Below are 14,990 nucleotides of genomic sequence, written 5' to 3'. Positions count from 1 at the left end.
TGCTTCTCACTCTTGGTTCTGGCCTGCATCCTGCCCCTTCCCTTCCCTCTGTGGTCCTCACCCAGCCTCCTTCCTCCATCCTGCAGTGTCTGGGGATTGTATAGTTAAGTCTTAAGGGTTTAACTGTGGGTTGACTACTTTACCTGGGAAGAGTCTCAGAAGATGACTGCCCCCTTTGCCACTAGAAATCCCCTCCCCTAGTTCTTTCCTAACTGGAATGAATGACACGTCTGCTCACTCAGCGAATGATGGTTTGAGACAAACTCTTTAACCTGGGGCTGCTTTAATTATAAAACATGTAAAACTCATAAACCTCTCCTTGGTGGCCCGGTGGGTTAGAGAAGGAGTGGGTAGGGAATTAATTGGTCTTCTGGAGTGTCCCATTTGGACAGAATCACGTGAGGCTGCTGTTTGCCTTATTTTAAGTGGCTTTTTACCCGGAAGACCAAAGGCAGGGAGGGAGGATGGAACGTTCTTGAGAAAGTTGTGGACCTGAGCCCACGTGTTAAGGGTGCAGGTGGTCTTTACAAAAGGCTAGTAGAGGGGCCAGAGTGACTTAGCCGGGCAGGGCAGGGCAGGGCAGGGCAGACCCTGTTTCTTTCCCTAAAAAGTGAGGTACCTGGAAGAAGATGGGGCTCCAGACCCTAAGGCAGGGATGGTCTCAGTGTGCCGGGTCAGTGTCCTACCCGAAGGGTTGTTAGGTGACCCTCCAACATACTGCCCTCCTTTCTTCCCTGCACTGGTGGTCTTGAGTTGTGGGGCTGGAAGGGTCCTTGGCATGTCCCACCAATGGGTTAGAGACCCCATAGGAAGGAGTACTCACACCAGGACTCCGAGCCTAGGATCTACCTGTCCCCAGAGATCAAAGCATGGTAGCTCGCACAGTTTGGGGGTGGGCCCATGCAGAGAGGCCAGTCATGTGACAAACCCAGACAGCAGTCCAAGGCCAGAGTCCTGCCGCCTCTACTCACTGGGGGGTCTCAGGGCACTCGGGTTCAGGCCTGAGCTCCGGCTCATAGTGATCTTCACAGACCTGGGTTCTGAACTCCTGCAGCTGTGCCTGCAGCTCTGCCTGCAGTTCTGCTCGAAGCTCCGTCCGCAGCTTTGCCTGCAGTTCTGCCCGCAGCTCCGTCCGCAACTCCGTATGCAGCTCTGCTCGCAGCTCGCCCAGTGTGCTCCTGGGCAAGGCTTCCTGCACCTGCACCTGCACCTCGTCCAGCACGTCCTCCAGGTGGTCCAAATCCTCCCGGAGCGACATCACCGTGGCCGTGCGCGCCACTTCCTTGCGGCGTTTCGATGTCTTCTGGCGCCAGAACTCCAGCAGCAGACAGCAGCCCGCGGTGGCAAAGATGATGGCTTCGCCCAGCAGGTTTGCACCCAGCTCAGCCGCTGCCTCCTCATTTAGTGGCTTGATGGCTTCAGCATGAAAGCCCATGATGCGCATTTTGGTCCTCATCTCTAGCCAGTGGTACACTGCAGGGAAGAGAGGGGTCCGGAGTTTGCTTTGGCTGGAGACACTCCTGGCCCCGCTGCAAACACTCCCCTACCCCCAACCTCATCCCAACCGTAGTCATAGCCATAATTGCCTGCCTAGAGGGCAGTCACCCAGTCCACAAACCTAGAATAATGACTTCTCCAGCCTGCGGGGACCTGAAGACATGGTTTTGGTAGAGTGTTGACCTAGCACGCAAGGTCCCCTAGGTACAAGTTTGACACAGACTTATTTGATGTAGAAACTAGGAAATGGAGATAGGAGGATAACATGAAAGCCTTCCAGTGGGCAGGCCTGGTGCTTCCGGCAGCCATGACCTCAACACTTGGGAATAAGCAAGAGGTCATCTTGGGCTAGCGATGGACCTGGTCTCATCAAATAACGTCCAAATAACACCAGTGATGCTTTGGTCACAGTGGGTAAGGGTGCCTGCCACGGAAGCCTGTTAACCAACATGCCATCCTCAGAACTGGAAGACACCCACTTCAGAGTGGCCCGCTGAGCTTCCCACACACTAATAAATTAAAAACAGAGTCCAGAAGCTCCTGGACTGTGTGCACCAGTAAAAGTGCTGCCCTGGGAGAAGCTGGGGCACCTCAGCCTGGGGGCCACTGCAGGGTTAGGGTCACAAGGTGACCCCAAGGCAAAAAATCCTCCAAACACTCATACACATGAAATAAAAATAAACCTTTGGGGAGGGGAGTCAAGACTGGGTTTCTCTGTGTAGCCCTGGCTGACCTAGAACACACTCTGTAGCCCAGACTGGTCTTGAACTCACAGAGATCCACCTGCCTCTATCCCCCAGTGCTGGGATTAAAAGTGTGCACCACCACTGCCCAGCATACATTACTCTTTGAAAAAAATGACCAAACTGTGTTCTCAAGAGAATTTTAGGGAGAATCCTCTATTTACTATCTTACTATATCTGGGTAACCTGGGCGTGCCTGGCTAAAATCAGACATCATGGGGCCGGAGAGATGGCTCAGATGTTAGGAAAACAAACCGCTCTTGCTGAGGACCTGAGTCCAGTCCCAGATCCCGTGTCTCACCACTCCCTGTCAGCCCAGCTCCAGGGGATCTGATGTTCTCCTCTGTCCTCCATGACACTAGAATACACATGGCACACACAGACATGTGCATAGAAACACAAACCAAAGAATTAAAAAAATTAAATCATACAGTATGGGATGGGACATACCTAGTAGAAAGGGAGTAACCCATCAACCAAAATAAGGGAACCACTCTCAGTCAGTCCCCCAGCAAACCCTCTAAAAGGAAGCCCTGAAGAGTAACTGACTCCCCCAAGTGCTTTCCCTCCTGTAGAGGCTGTGTGCCTTCACAGAGTGGTCATCCCTGCCCTGCACCGCACTCTGCTTGCTCTCTTTTCCAGACCTGCTTGAGCCCTTATTCAGTTCTCTGGTGTGCATACGTGTATGTCTGTGTCTGTGACTGTGTGTTGAGACTAGGTCTTACCATGTAGCCCCAACCCACAACTAACAAGCACCCACCTGCCTCTGCCTGCTAAGTGCTGGAGGACTGAGGGCCGAACCCATCCAGGGCTTCAAGAATACTGCACAAGCCTGCTGTGCACTGGAGTTGTTCCCTGGGGCCCTCAATTGACTCTCAAGCTTTTCCGAGTTGGCCACGGACACACTGGCTATCCCTGAGCCTCAGCCTGGGTTGCCATGGTGTCTTCACACCACCTTGCCTCTGTCTTCAACTCTTAACTGGTTTTTTTGTTTTGTTTGTTTTCCTTTTGACTAAGGTCTTGCTATATAAACCAGGTTGGTGTGAAACTGAAAGAGATCCTCCTGCTTCTTCCTTCCAAGTGCTGTGATTAAAGGGGTCTCTACCACCCCTGGCTGGATTCCATCTTCTATTTGTTTCTCCCTTAGAACCTGGGGATGTCTCTTTTATGCATAGCCATGAATGAAAAGATTCATGTGCCCATCTGGAGGCCTGGCTTTTTGCTCTGAGATCCCTGGAGATGAGCTTTAGGAGTCCGGAACGTCTGACCTCATGCTCTATCTCTGGGCAGTCTGGATCGAAGTACCTTTCTCCAAAAGGGCATTTGGTAAAATGATTTGAATCCTCCTTTCTTGGTTTTTCAAGGTTTTGGTGTTTTGAGACTGAGCTTGGATCTTCCGGGCTGGTCTAGAACTCAGAGATCTGTGTCTCTGCCTCCTGAGGGTTGGTCTAAAGGCTTACGCCATCATGTTTAACGTCACTTTAAATTTTTTGTTTTGCTTTGAGATAGGTTTATAACTGTGTATCCGGGGCTGGGGATTTAGCTCAGTGGTAGAGCACTTACCTAGGAAGCGCAAGGCCCTGGGTTCGGTCCCCAGCTCCGAAAAAAAGAACCAAAAAAAAAAAAAAAAAAAAAAAAAACAAAAAACAAAAAACTGTGTATCCCTGGCTGTCCTGGACTTGCTCTGTAGATCAGGCTGGCCTTGAACTCTGAGATCTGCCTGCCTCTGCCTCCCAAATGCTGGGATTAAAGGTGTGCACCATCACCACTTGGCTTTGGGGAGGGAGGAGAGGGTCACTTTGTAGCCCACGTGGGCCCCAGACTCACAGCAATCCTTTGGCCTCGGCTTCCTGGGGCTGGGATTACAGTCATGAATAATCCAGCATGCCCAGATCCTTACTCCTATTTGAAACCGACTCCCACGTAGGTCAGGCTGGCCTCAAGCTATGTGATTTTGATGCTATCCTTGAATACTGGAGTGGACACAGGAAGACACGCCCACTCATTAGCTTTGAGGGCTGGCTCCATTGGAGACGGACAAGTCTGTGTCCGGCCTGCCTCCCTGCCATGGTCCTCTGTCATTTCTGTCTCCACCCCACTTGTCTTTTTCCCTGTAACTTTTGTCTCTCTTGGATCCTGGGAGTTTCCCTGTTGTGTACACTGAAGGATTAGCCTACACACGCAGAGGCCTGGCGTTTGCCCTGGGATCCTAAGGGATAATCTTTAAAAGTGCTTGGAATGTCCAGTCCAGTCTTTGAGGCACAGCCACACACGCAAGTCATTTCTACTAATGACAGTTTTTGCTCTAATTTTTTCTTCTTCCTTTGTGTGTGTGTATGTCTGTGTGTACATGTATATGTATAGTATCTGTGTGGGGACCTGTATGTGCGTGTGTGCACGCGTGCACACTTATGTGACTGCAGGCATGCACTACCATGCCTGGCTTCTCTTTTATCCATCTTTACACTGTATTTATGATTACTGTGTGTGTCCAATGTGCCAGTTGGAGAATGTAGACGTCAGAGGACAGCTTTGAGGAGTTAACTCTCTTCTACATGCTGAACCATCACTTCAGCCAGCCCTCACATACTGAATCTCATATTTATCTTTGACATTTTGTGTGTGTCCCCGTGCTATGTGCCACAGCACTTGTGTCAGAGGACAACTTGCAGGGAGCCTGTTCTCTCCTCTAACCCTCTGCCATCCAGGGACTGAACTCAGCTCTGCAGGCTTGGTGACAGGCACTTTTATTTACCCTTGGAGTCATTTGGCTCTCGTTGGTTTTGTTTAAGATTTAGTTATTTTATGTAAGTACACTGTCGCTCTCTTCAGACACACCAGAAAAGGGCATCGAATCCCGTTACAGATGGTTGTGAGCCACCATGTGCTTGCTGGGAATTGAGCTCAGGACCTCTGGAAGAGCAGTCAGTGCTTCATAGCCACCAGCTATAGTTTTTAGTCATAGTTCCTGATTTTAGTTGACCTCCCCGTGCTGGCCACTGAAACTCTAATGTTCTGGCGCCTCTGGCTGGCCATAAAGAAATTCTATGATGTTCCTTGTGCAATAGTAGGTCACAGGATTCTTTACTCCAGGGGGTCCTGCTCTCTACCCTGGAGGAACAGATGCTGCAGAGGCCCAAAAGAATCTGAACGAAACCGGTCCTGCCTGCTGGCTTTCGGCCACCTGGTCTGAGAACTCCGGAAGGTCAAGCAGATGCACTCAGGAGCATAAAATTCCAAGCTGAGGGTGTCACCTCACCTACAGCCTAGTCAGAAGCTTCAACAGCCCGTAAGCAGAAGTGTTTCTCTGGATTTGGTGAAGCCCTAGAGAGTCCGCTGTCAGGGAAAGGGTCCATTGGAGCAGGAGTAATGGTGCAGTAGAGTTTGATTCTGTAACCTGAGTCCACCCTGCTCTCCTCCTTTACCAAAGGCTGCTGTTTTTCTTTTTTCCTTTCAAGATAGGCAAAAGCCAGGTAGCCCTGGCTGGCTTTGAGCTGGACACCCTCCTGAAATTTGGGTTGATCTCCTGGGATTAATGGAGTTTGCCACCACACCTAGCTATCTGGGCTCCCTTTATGAAATCCAGTCAGGCAGCAAGCAGTGTGCACTTCTAACAGTAAAGGTAACTATATGGCCATTTTTTCATTTTAATTAGACTCATGACACATCTTGCACAAAATTACCCAGGTTCCCACTCTTCTGCTGTGGTTGCTCACACTAGTGCAGAGCTCCCTGCTCCCCTTGCTGCGGCTTCACCCAGGCTCCTGCTGTGCTCTCCCGGGCTGCTCAGGGCTCGCAGGCGTTGGTGAGCCTCCTTCCTACTCTCAGTGACCGGATGTGAGTGGCCCATGCTTGTTAGTTTTATAATCATGTTGTTGTTGCTCTGTATTCTGAGGCAGGGTCTCATATGATCCAGGCTGGCACTGAACTCACAACTTGGTGAGTCTCAATTTAGTGAGTTCAATGGCTACTTAGCACAGGCTAGTCTTGATTTCCTTATTTTCCTATTTTCACCTCCAACCCTAGTGCTGGGATTCCAGGTGTGCGCCACTAAGCCTGTGTTTCGTTTTTTTTTTTTTTTTTTTTTTTGGAACAGGCTCTTATGTAGCCCCAGGCTAGCCTTACATTCATTCCATAGCTAACGATGCCTTGAATTCATTGAATCTTCCAAGTGTTGGGGCTACACGTGCGAGTCACCAGACCTGGCTTTTACATTTATTTACTGTACCCAGGCTGGCCTCAAATCTGTGACACTCTTCTTGTCTCAGTCTCTGAGAGCAGGGATTAAGGTGTGTGTAGTCATAACTTATGTGTTATGTTTAAAAATATATATTAGGTGCACAGAACACACATATGCATATACATATTCAAACATTTATATAGTTTTTTAAAAAAGATTTATTTATTATATATGAGTACACTGTAGCTGTCTTCAGACACACCAGAAGAGGGCATCAGATCTCATTACAGATGGCTGTGAGCCACTGTGTGGTGGCTGGGATTGGAAGTCAGGACCTCTGGAAGAGCAGTCAGTGCTCTTAACTACTAAGCCATCTCTCCAGTCCCCTCAGTAAGGTTTTTGAGACAGGGTCTCACTGTGTAGCCCTGGCTGTCCTGGAACTCACTCTTAGACCAGGCTGGTCTCAAACTCACAGATATTGGCCTGCCTCTGCCTCTCATGTGCTGGGACTAAAGGCGTGAGCCACCTCTGCCCTGTTGTAGCTCTTCTTTATGAAGTAGATTACCACAAAACAAGACGTAATAGCAAGTTCTGCTGGGTAATGACTTGGACAAACTGTCATTCCAGGGAAATATATATATATACAACACACACATCATGTTTCATACATACACACGTGTTCTGAATAATGCAACACTATACTCCACATATAGGGAGAAGAGGATTATTTTACAGCGTATACATTTACAATGTATACGCGATCCATCACACATGCTCTTCCTTCTCAAGGACTTCAGCGCAAGCTCAGGCCTTTTGAGGCTGTGGTAGCAGCTCCCGTGGGGATTGAGGACGATCAGGAACACAGAAGGAACTAACGCTTGGCACAGGGGTCAGGGCCTTAGTGACCTGTTGCAGAGCTTTGATTGTTTTGTTGTTATTTTTCAAGACAGGGCTTTTCTGTGTAGCCCTGGCTGTCCTGGAACTCACTCTGTAGACCAGGCTGGCCTCGAATTTAGAGATCCTCCTGCCTCTGCCTTCTGAGTGCTGGGATTAAAGGCCTGTGCCACCACCTCTGTTACCTTGTTTTTGAGACAGGACCACTCTAAGTGCCACTGGCTGTCCTGGGACTCTGTAGATCAGGCCAACCTAGAACTCAGAGCTCTGACAGCCTCTACCTCTCCAGGGCTGGGAGTAAAGGTGTGTGCCACCACACTGGGCTCCCTAAGAGGGTGCCTTTGTCAGCCCTTGCTGTATGGGGTCAGTGAACCTCTCCTGTAAAGGACCAGTGGGTAACTGTTCTCAAGTCTCAAACCCAGCTAAAGTGGCCACCGGCAATGTGAAAGTGAGTGAGCACAGCTGTTTACGCCTTTACTGACTGACTCAGCTCAGGGCCTAATCTGCTAAGCACCGTTAGGATTGCTTGTTCTTACCTGTGTCTTCCTCTGGCGTGTTCAACCTTGAACTTGAGGCACCTCTACAGTACCAAGATGACAGGTAAAGGGAGTTTATGCAGTGCCGGGGACTGGATTCAGGGCTTCAGGCCTGCTAGTCAAGAGCCCTGCCCACTGCACCATTTCTCCAGAGCCAGCTCTTTACCCCTACATTGGAATGACAGCTCCATGGTGGCTCTGCTGAGTTCTGTCTTGTCCCTGGCAGCTCCAGACACTGGTGGAAAACCAGACACAGCAGCTGCTCCATGCACTTGTCCAGTTGGTGGGTGACAGCACCCCAGCTGCTAGGCAGGCTTTTCCTGTCTGTCCACAGTGCTCACACTGGCCAGCCAAGGGATGCCCTGGGGGGGCAGGGAAAATAGCTGGAGCTTGTATGAGATCCATTCTCTTATGGTGGCTCTCCAACCAGGAGCTTGTCCAACAATGAAATCAACAGCCAGGGATGGGACAAGCAGAGCCACGGACACTGACTCAGGCTCTGTGAGCTCCTATGACAGGGTTCTGTCTGAGATGTCCTGAAGCCCCAAGTCACTCAAAGGGAGGAGTCTAGGTCCAGCCCCATCTACCCACATAACCAAGGAGGGAGCAGGTGACACTGAGAAAGTGTGCAGTTGTTCCTCACTGCGCTGTAAATCCATGAGGCTTGGGCTGCAGCTAACTGGGGCTCTGATGGGGACCCAGCATGGCAAAGAACAGGGCTGGGTCACAGAGTGGGCAACTCCATGACTCTTCAATGGCAGAATAAAGTAAGAGCAGCTTTTCTGGTTAAGATAAACTTTAAGCTCATTTTGTAAGGATAATGACCTTGAACTCTTGATCCTCGAGCCTCTGCTTCCCAAGTGCTGAGATTCAGAGGCATGTGTTACCGTGCCTGCTGCAATCCTGGGTTGGTCTAGACAGGGTCTTGCTATAAAGCCCCTCAAATCTGCAGTCTTTTTTTCTTTCTTTCTTTCTTCTTTTGAGACAGGGATTTTCTGTGTTGCCTTGGCCATCCTGGAACTTGTTGGACTGACGGTTTTGTACACTGTGTCTCTGTGTTCTCATCACATTTTGTTTGTTTGTTTGTTTGTTTGTTTTCTTTTTCTTTTTTTCGGAGTTGGGGACCGAACCCAGGGCCTTGCGCTTGCTAGGCAAGCGCTCTACCACTGAGCTAAATCCCCAACCCCCACATTTTGTTTGTTTAGTGTGTTTATGGCTGTGTGCTCGTTCACGGAGGTCTAAGGACAACCTGAGGGAGTCTGTTCTCTCCTTCTACCATGCAAGTCCTGGGGATCCACCTCAGGCCATTAGGCTTGGTGGCCAGTGCCTCCATCCGTCAGTCTATTGGTTTTTTCAATTAAAAATACACACAAATAAAACTGCAGACAACCAGCTTCATTCATAAATTTATTCCCCCCCTCCCCTTGCAGGAATATGTAACGCTGCAGTGAGCAGGGGTCAGAACCGTGGACGCTGCTCTGGCCCTCTGCCCTGCAGAGGCTTCAGGAACCACACACCGCACCACACTGCTTCCTGCACTGTCGCTGTGGGTGAGGCCGCCACAGACCTCGCCTTCTCCACAGACGCCAGGGACAGGTGAAGGCTCTACAGGGCCAGGTTGGGGACAGAGGCCTACTTTCATGCTTGGGTGACCCGAAGGTGACATTTCATCTCGGTGCCTGTTTCCTCCCAAGCAAGCAGAACAAATATTATTCCTACGGGGTTCTTTGAGGAACAACAGACTAACAGTGAAGCCAGTCTGCTGGAGGAATGACTGACCTGATGGGGCTCAGCGCCCTTCACCTGTCTTGGCTTTGCTGTTAATGCTGAGGACTGACCCAGGCCAGGGTGGCCCAGGTGTCCTGGGCCTGTTAGTGCCAGACTGGACTCCCCAGGGGTAACCATGGCAGTTGGGCAGCTTCCTTCCCTCTGTGTTCCCCTCACCATGTAGCCCTTGTCCCCAGTTAGGCTTTCGCCTAACTCAGCCGCTCCTAAGTTTAAAGATACCTACTTCTGCCTCTTCTAGAAGAAACAGGTACAGTCTCAGTATTGGTTTCAGTCTGGGGAATCCTGGGCATGGGCCATTTTCACCCCCTTGGGTGCAAGTGCCACCTCTAGGGACAAGGGCCAGGGTCGGTGAACCTGTTTCCTACATTCAGAGAGCTCGGGTATGGCCTGGGCTTTTCTGATAGGGGGCAGAAACCCATTGCTTCTGGCCACTGGGAAGAGGTCAGGCCTTCATCTCACCTTGCCCTGCAGCCAGAACCATCTGGGTCCTCTGGTTCTTCCTCCCCACCCTTTGTAGCTGGCCCCTCCTGAGCTATGGGGTCTTGGCCAAGTCCCTTAGCTTCCCTTTTCCTCGGCCTCAGTTTCCCAATATGGGAAAGAGTTCACAGGAGTCTTGGCCCCTTTTGCCCCAGAGCTAAAACCTCTGGCTTTCCTCCAAGGTGTTTGCCATTTTTTTTACTTTTTGTCTTTTTTTTTTTAAAGACAGGGCCTCTTTCTGTGGTTCAGGAGGCTGTCCTGGAACTCACAATGGGATGACCCAGGCTCATTCCTGCCTCAGCCTCTGAGTGCTGAAATTCTAGGTGTGTGTCTCCACGCACGGCTTTCTCTTTTGTTAATGAACACTGGCTCAGTTTGGAGGTCCATATTAATTATGCCTCACATATATCCTTAGGAAGCCTTCTTATTCTTGGGCTCCTTCTGTCAGGAACTAGACGGCCATGACAGAGACTGCTGCACCTACAACCCTTCTGGAGCTGCAGTGGTTAGCCCAGCCCAGAAGCTGTGTGTGAGCAGGCGGCCAAAGGACAAACAGCACAGCGGGGGGCCTTGTGTCTTCTTAGAGCCACAGAAGGCAACAAGTTGAACAGAGGGCCTTCAAAAGAAAACCTCAGTCCTAATCCAGGAACCTGTGTGTCCCCATTTAGAAAAAGGGTCTTCAGGGATGTATATGTGGTCATTCTGGATTTAGGGTGGGTCTTGTAGTCAGGGCAGGTGTCCTTTCAAGAGACAGATGGGGGAAGAGAAAGCCACATGAAGACAGGACACAGAGTCCAGGAGATATGGAGCCTCTGAAGCCAGAACAAAGCAGCTGACCTCTGCTGCTGGGAGAACAGGTTACTCTGTGTCCTCCACCACATTCCTAGTGATATGTGGGGGGGGGGGAGTGTCTGGGGGGTGGGGGGGTGGGCAAGGAAGGCAGGACCAACAGAAAGGGTGGGGGACCCAGGCCTACAGGGATATGGAGGGTGCAGACAGATGTGTGGGTGACATCTAACCCACCCAACTGAAAAATGCCACTGAAGGACAGGAGGAAATAGGTGCCACCTGAAACAAGGCCCAGGGACTCTCAGACAGGGCAGCAGGGCTGCGACTGAGACAGGTCAGATTCCAGCCAATTAGGTCAGTCTGTGCCGAGGGAGGGAGTGGGGTAATGCCACAGGCTGAGGGGTGAGGGGATCTGTACAGGCATGACCCCCTTGGGACCCCAGAGGAAGAATGAGGAGAGAGAGTGGGGCATCAATTGCACTCTGAGGCCTCCATGGGAACTGCACTGACCTGAGGCAAGGCTCACAGTGGCCTGTGTCCACCAAAAAAAGGAGGGGCTCCAATGATGGGCAGGTGACCTTGTCTACCTCCTGACCAGGCTTGAGCCCTGGGTTCGCTTTTGCCTTTGTTACAGCAGTGGGGACTGAGATAGGTCGGCTAAGTCCTTGGAGGTCCAATGTGGTTCCTGGTGGGGCTGAGGGCTGAGTCAGAGGCTGGATGGACTCTGTCTGAATGCTTCTTCTGCTGAGTGCTCCCAGGGGGAAATGCCCGGATTCTGTCACTAAAGGGTGACCACACGTCAGAGCTACATCAAGGTCCTCGTGGTTTCTGCTAGGCCAGGAGGTGTGAGGAGAAGGCCCTATTGGGGCCACATGGCGACAGACATGTCCAGGCCCCAGCAGCTGGTTATTTCCTGGAAGACGCTGCCTGGCACTTGGGAGTACAGTGGGCATTGCAGACCTGCCCACGCACCTCCTGCAGCTCCTCACGCAGCTCCTCCAGGGCACTCAAGGAGGGCATCGCTTGTGTCTGAGCCTGCAGTGCCTCTAGGGTCAGTGCCAGGCGGCCCACCTCATCCTGCAGTGCATTCCAGGCTGCCCGCTGCTCCTCCTCCTTATTTCGCTGCTGAGTCTGGTGGCGCCAGTACTCCAGGACCAGGCAGCCTCCGCCCACAATGAAGATGGTGGCCTCACCCAGCAGCTCAGCACCCAGCTCTGCTGCTGCCTCCTCATTCAGCGGCTTGATGGCTGTGCCCCGGAAACCCATTATGCGCATCTTGGTCCGCATTTCCACCCAGTGGTACACTGCAGGGGAGAGAGGGGTCAGGTGTGTTCCAAAGCCCCACCCCCAACACTTTCTTGTTCCAGTTGCAGTCAGAGACCAAGGTGGGAGTGGGAGGTCACCTTAAGCAAGACCTGTCCTTTACTTCACCCAGGGAACATGGAGTCTCTTCCCAGGGTTATCTGGGGCCTTTCTTCCCTCAGACTAAGGTCAGAACCCAGGGCTTCATACACACTGGACACACCTGCTACCACTGACCTAGACCCTTTTTGTTTTAGATAGATGTATGTACATACGTACATATGTAGCTCATACTGGCCTTTAGCTCCCTATGTAGCCAAGGATGACCTTCAACCTCTGACTGTTTTTCTACTTCCCCATGTGCTGGGGATGACGAACATTATGTCCTATCATTTTTTACTTTTTTTCAGATGTAGCACAGGCTGGCCTTGAACTCATGATCCTCCTGCCTCTGCCTCTGCCTCTGCCTCTGCCTCTGCCTCTTGAGTAGCTGGGGTAGTTGGGCACCATAAGGATCAGGTCTAGTTCAAAGAGACACCAAGATTCCAGAGAGCAGCAATGAACAGAACCTGAAGAGAACAGAGGTCCTTGGATGGGAAGCCATGCGCCTAGCAGACCACAGCACCTGCTCTCTGAGTGTCAAGAGCACACAAGCTGTGAAGGCCCAGCAGCCACGTTGAGCTCCGACTGCTGCTCTTTAGGTCACCACAGAGTGGCTGTTGTCTTCCTCCATGGCACTGTCGCCCACTTGCCTGGCAAGAGACCAACTCCCTTTCTCTCCCTTCCCAGAATGCAGAGGGAGGGCTGCAGCTCTTGTGGATTGGGAGGCTCTGATCCTAGGTTCTCAGTGCAGACGGAGCTAAGTGAAGAGCGGAGCTGCCTCCCTGCCTGGCCCTGCTTCTCCTCAGCACTAGAGCCCCAAGGAGCGGGTAGGGCAGGTGCTCACCCTCACTGGGCCAGCATCATGGGTGCCTATCAAGTGGGAAGAGAGGGGGTGCCCAGGCAAGCTCCTTTCTGAATGTGCTTTCAATGGAGTCTTTTCCTTTTTTAAAGACAGTTGTTTCTGTGTAGACCAGGCTAGCCTCCAATTCAGAGATCCATCTGCCTCTGTCTCCTAAGCGCTGGGATTAAAGGTGTGAGCCACCACTGCCCCATGGAGTCTTTGAGATGGTCTCACTATGCCTAGCTGATCTGGCAATCCACCATGTAGAACCAGGCTGGCTTTGAGTTTGTAGTAATCCTCCTGCCTCAGCCTCAAAGCTGTGGGCATCAAAGGCATGCACCACCATTCCTGTCTTCATTTTAGTTTTTATTGTTTATTAAACTGTTTTTGTTGTTGTTGTTTTGAAACATGGTCTCCCTGATTAGCCTTGGCCAATATGTAACGCAATATGCAGACCATGATGCCCTTTTCTTTCTTGCTTTCTTGTTTTCTAACAGGTTCTCATGGAGCACACACTGGCCTCAAATATGCTATACAGCCAAGGATGACCACAAGCATGTGCCGCCATCCTTGCCTTATTTACCGTGTTTTTGAGACAGGGTCTCACTGTGTAATCCAGGCTGGGACTGAACCTGGGGCAGAAAAACCTCCTAAGAGCTTCTACTGCAGGACTGTGCCTTTATGACCGTTCCCTGCGCACAGTTCCCTGCACACAAATGCTGTGTCTCAATAAGAATATGCATCTAGAATTGGGAATGGCAAGATGGTACAGTGCCCCAAAGTGACGGCCACCTAGCTGGTGACCCAAGTTCCATCCCTGAGACCCACGTGGTAAAGAAGAGATCAACTCCTCTAAGTTGTCCTCTGACTTCCATATGTTCACTAGTGGCATGTACACACATGTACACACACACACACACACACACACACACACACACACACACACACACCCCATACAATATAATTTTAGCCAGACATGATGGTATAGGCCTTTAATCCCAGCATTTAGGAGTCAGACGTGGGTGGACCTCTGTGAGTTCAAGGCCAGCCTGGTCTACAGAGAAAGTTCCAGGACAGCCAGGGCTGTTATATAGAGAAATCCTTTCTTGAAATAAAAAGCAAACAAACAAAAACAAAACAAGAAAGCAAACAAACAAGCAAAAAAAAAACTTTAAAGAATTTACATACAAGAGCTGATGGGATGGCTCAACGGCTAAGAGCACTTGCTGCTCTTCTGGAAGACCCAGGTTCGATTCCCAGCACCCACATGGCAGTTCACAACCTTCTGCACTTCAGTCTCACAGGACTCACTGCAAGCATGTGCACAGACATCCACTCAGGACAAACATAATACACATAAAGTAATAAAAACAAATCTTTCCTTCTCTCCCCCACTCCCCACAGGAGAGCTCAGTGTCCCCCACTACTACAAATTTCTCTGGAATTTCCTGCATTTGGGGAAACTGCAGGGGTCAGCACATCTGGAGTGCAATGGATAAGTCTCACTCTGGAAAACCCCCTTCATGATCATGGTAGCGCCCCTGCTAGGTAAATGTATAAAAACAAACCTTAAAATATACAAAAGAGGGGTTGGGGATTTAGCTCAGTGGTAGAGCGCTTGCCTAGGAAGCGCAAGGCCCTGGGTTCGGTCCCCAGCTCCGAAAAAAAAAAATATACAAAAGAATAAATATTACTAATGAAACCCCAGTGAAGTGGTTTGGGTACAAGGACTTATTCCTCAGCCTGGGCTGCCACCGACTCAATTCTCTATAGAATATTCCCCATTCACAAAGCCAGGCTCACCATAAACTCCTAATAAGATCTAGCATCATTTGCCAAAA

At 50.6% G+C, this 14,990-nt stretch overlaps 1 protein-coding gene across 2 annotated transcripts in view; it reads right to left on the bottom strand.

Moving 5' to 3' along the window:
• Positions 1 to 264: 264 nt before the first annotated feature.
• The window catches only part of Opa3 (outer mitochondrial membrane lipid metabolism regulator OPA3), a 29,933-nt gene continuing 15,207 nt past the window's right edge, over positions 265 to 14,990 (bottom strand). The window contains exon 2 of one of the 2 annotated variants that reach the window (XM_017589999.3): positions 265 to 1,473. In XM_017589999.3, the coding sequence (XP_017445488.2) occupies positions 968 to 1,473 (506 nt within the window). In that variant the 3' untranslated portion in view covers positions 265 to 967. Of the gene's footprint in view, positions 1,474 to 9,244; positions 12,209 to 14,990 lie in introns of those variants that run through there. The other variant, NM_001399653.1, reaches the window with a different exon arrangement.

This window comes from Rattus norvegicus, chromosome 1 (genome assembly GCF_036323735.1).
Source record: "Rattus norvegicus strain BN/NHsdMcwi chromosome 1, GRCr8, whole genome shotgun sequence".
In the NCBI taxonomy this organism is placed as follows: Eukaryota; Metazoa; Chordata; class Mammalia; order Rodentia; family Muridae; genus Rattus; species Rattus norvegicus.
This window is presented reverse-complemented; position numbering and strand designations above follow the sequence as displayed.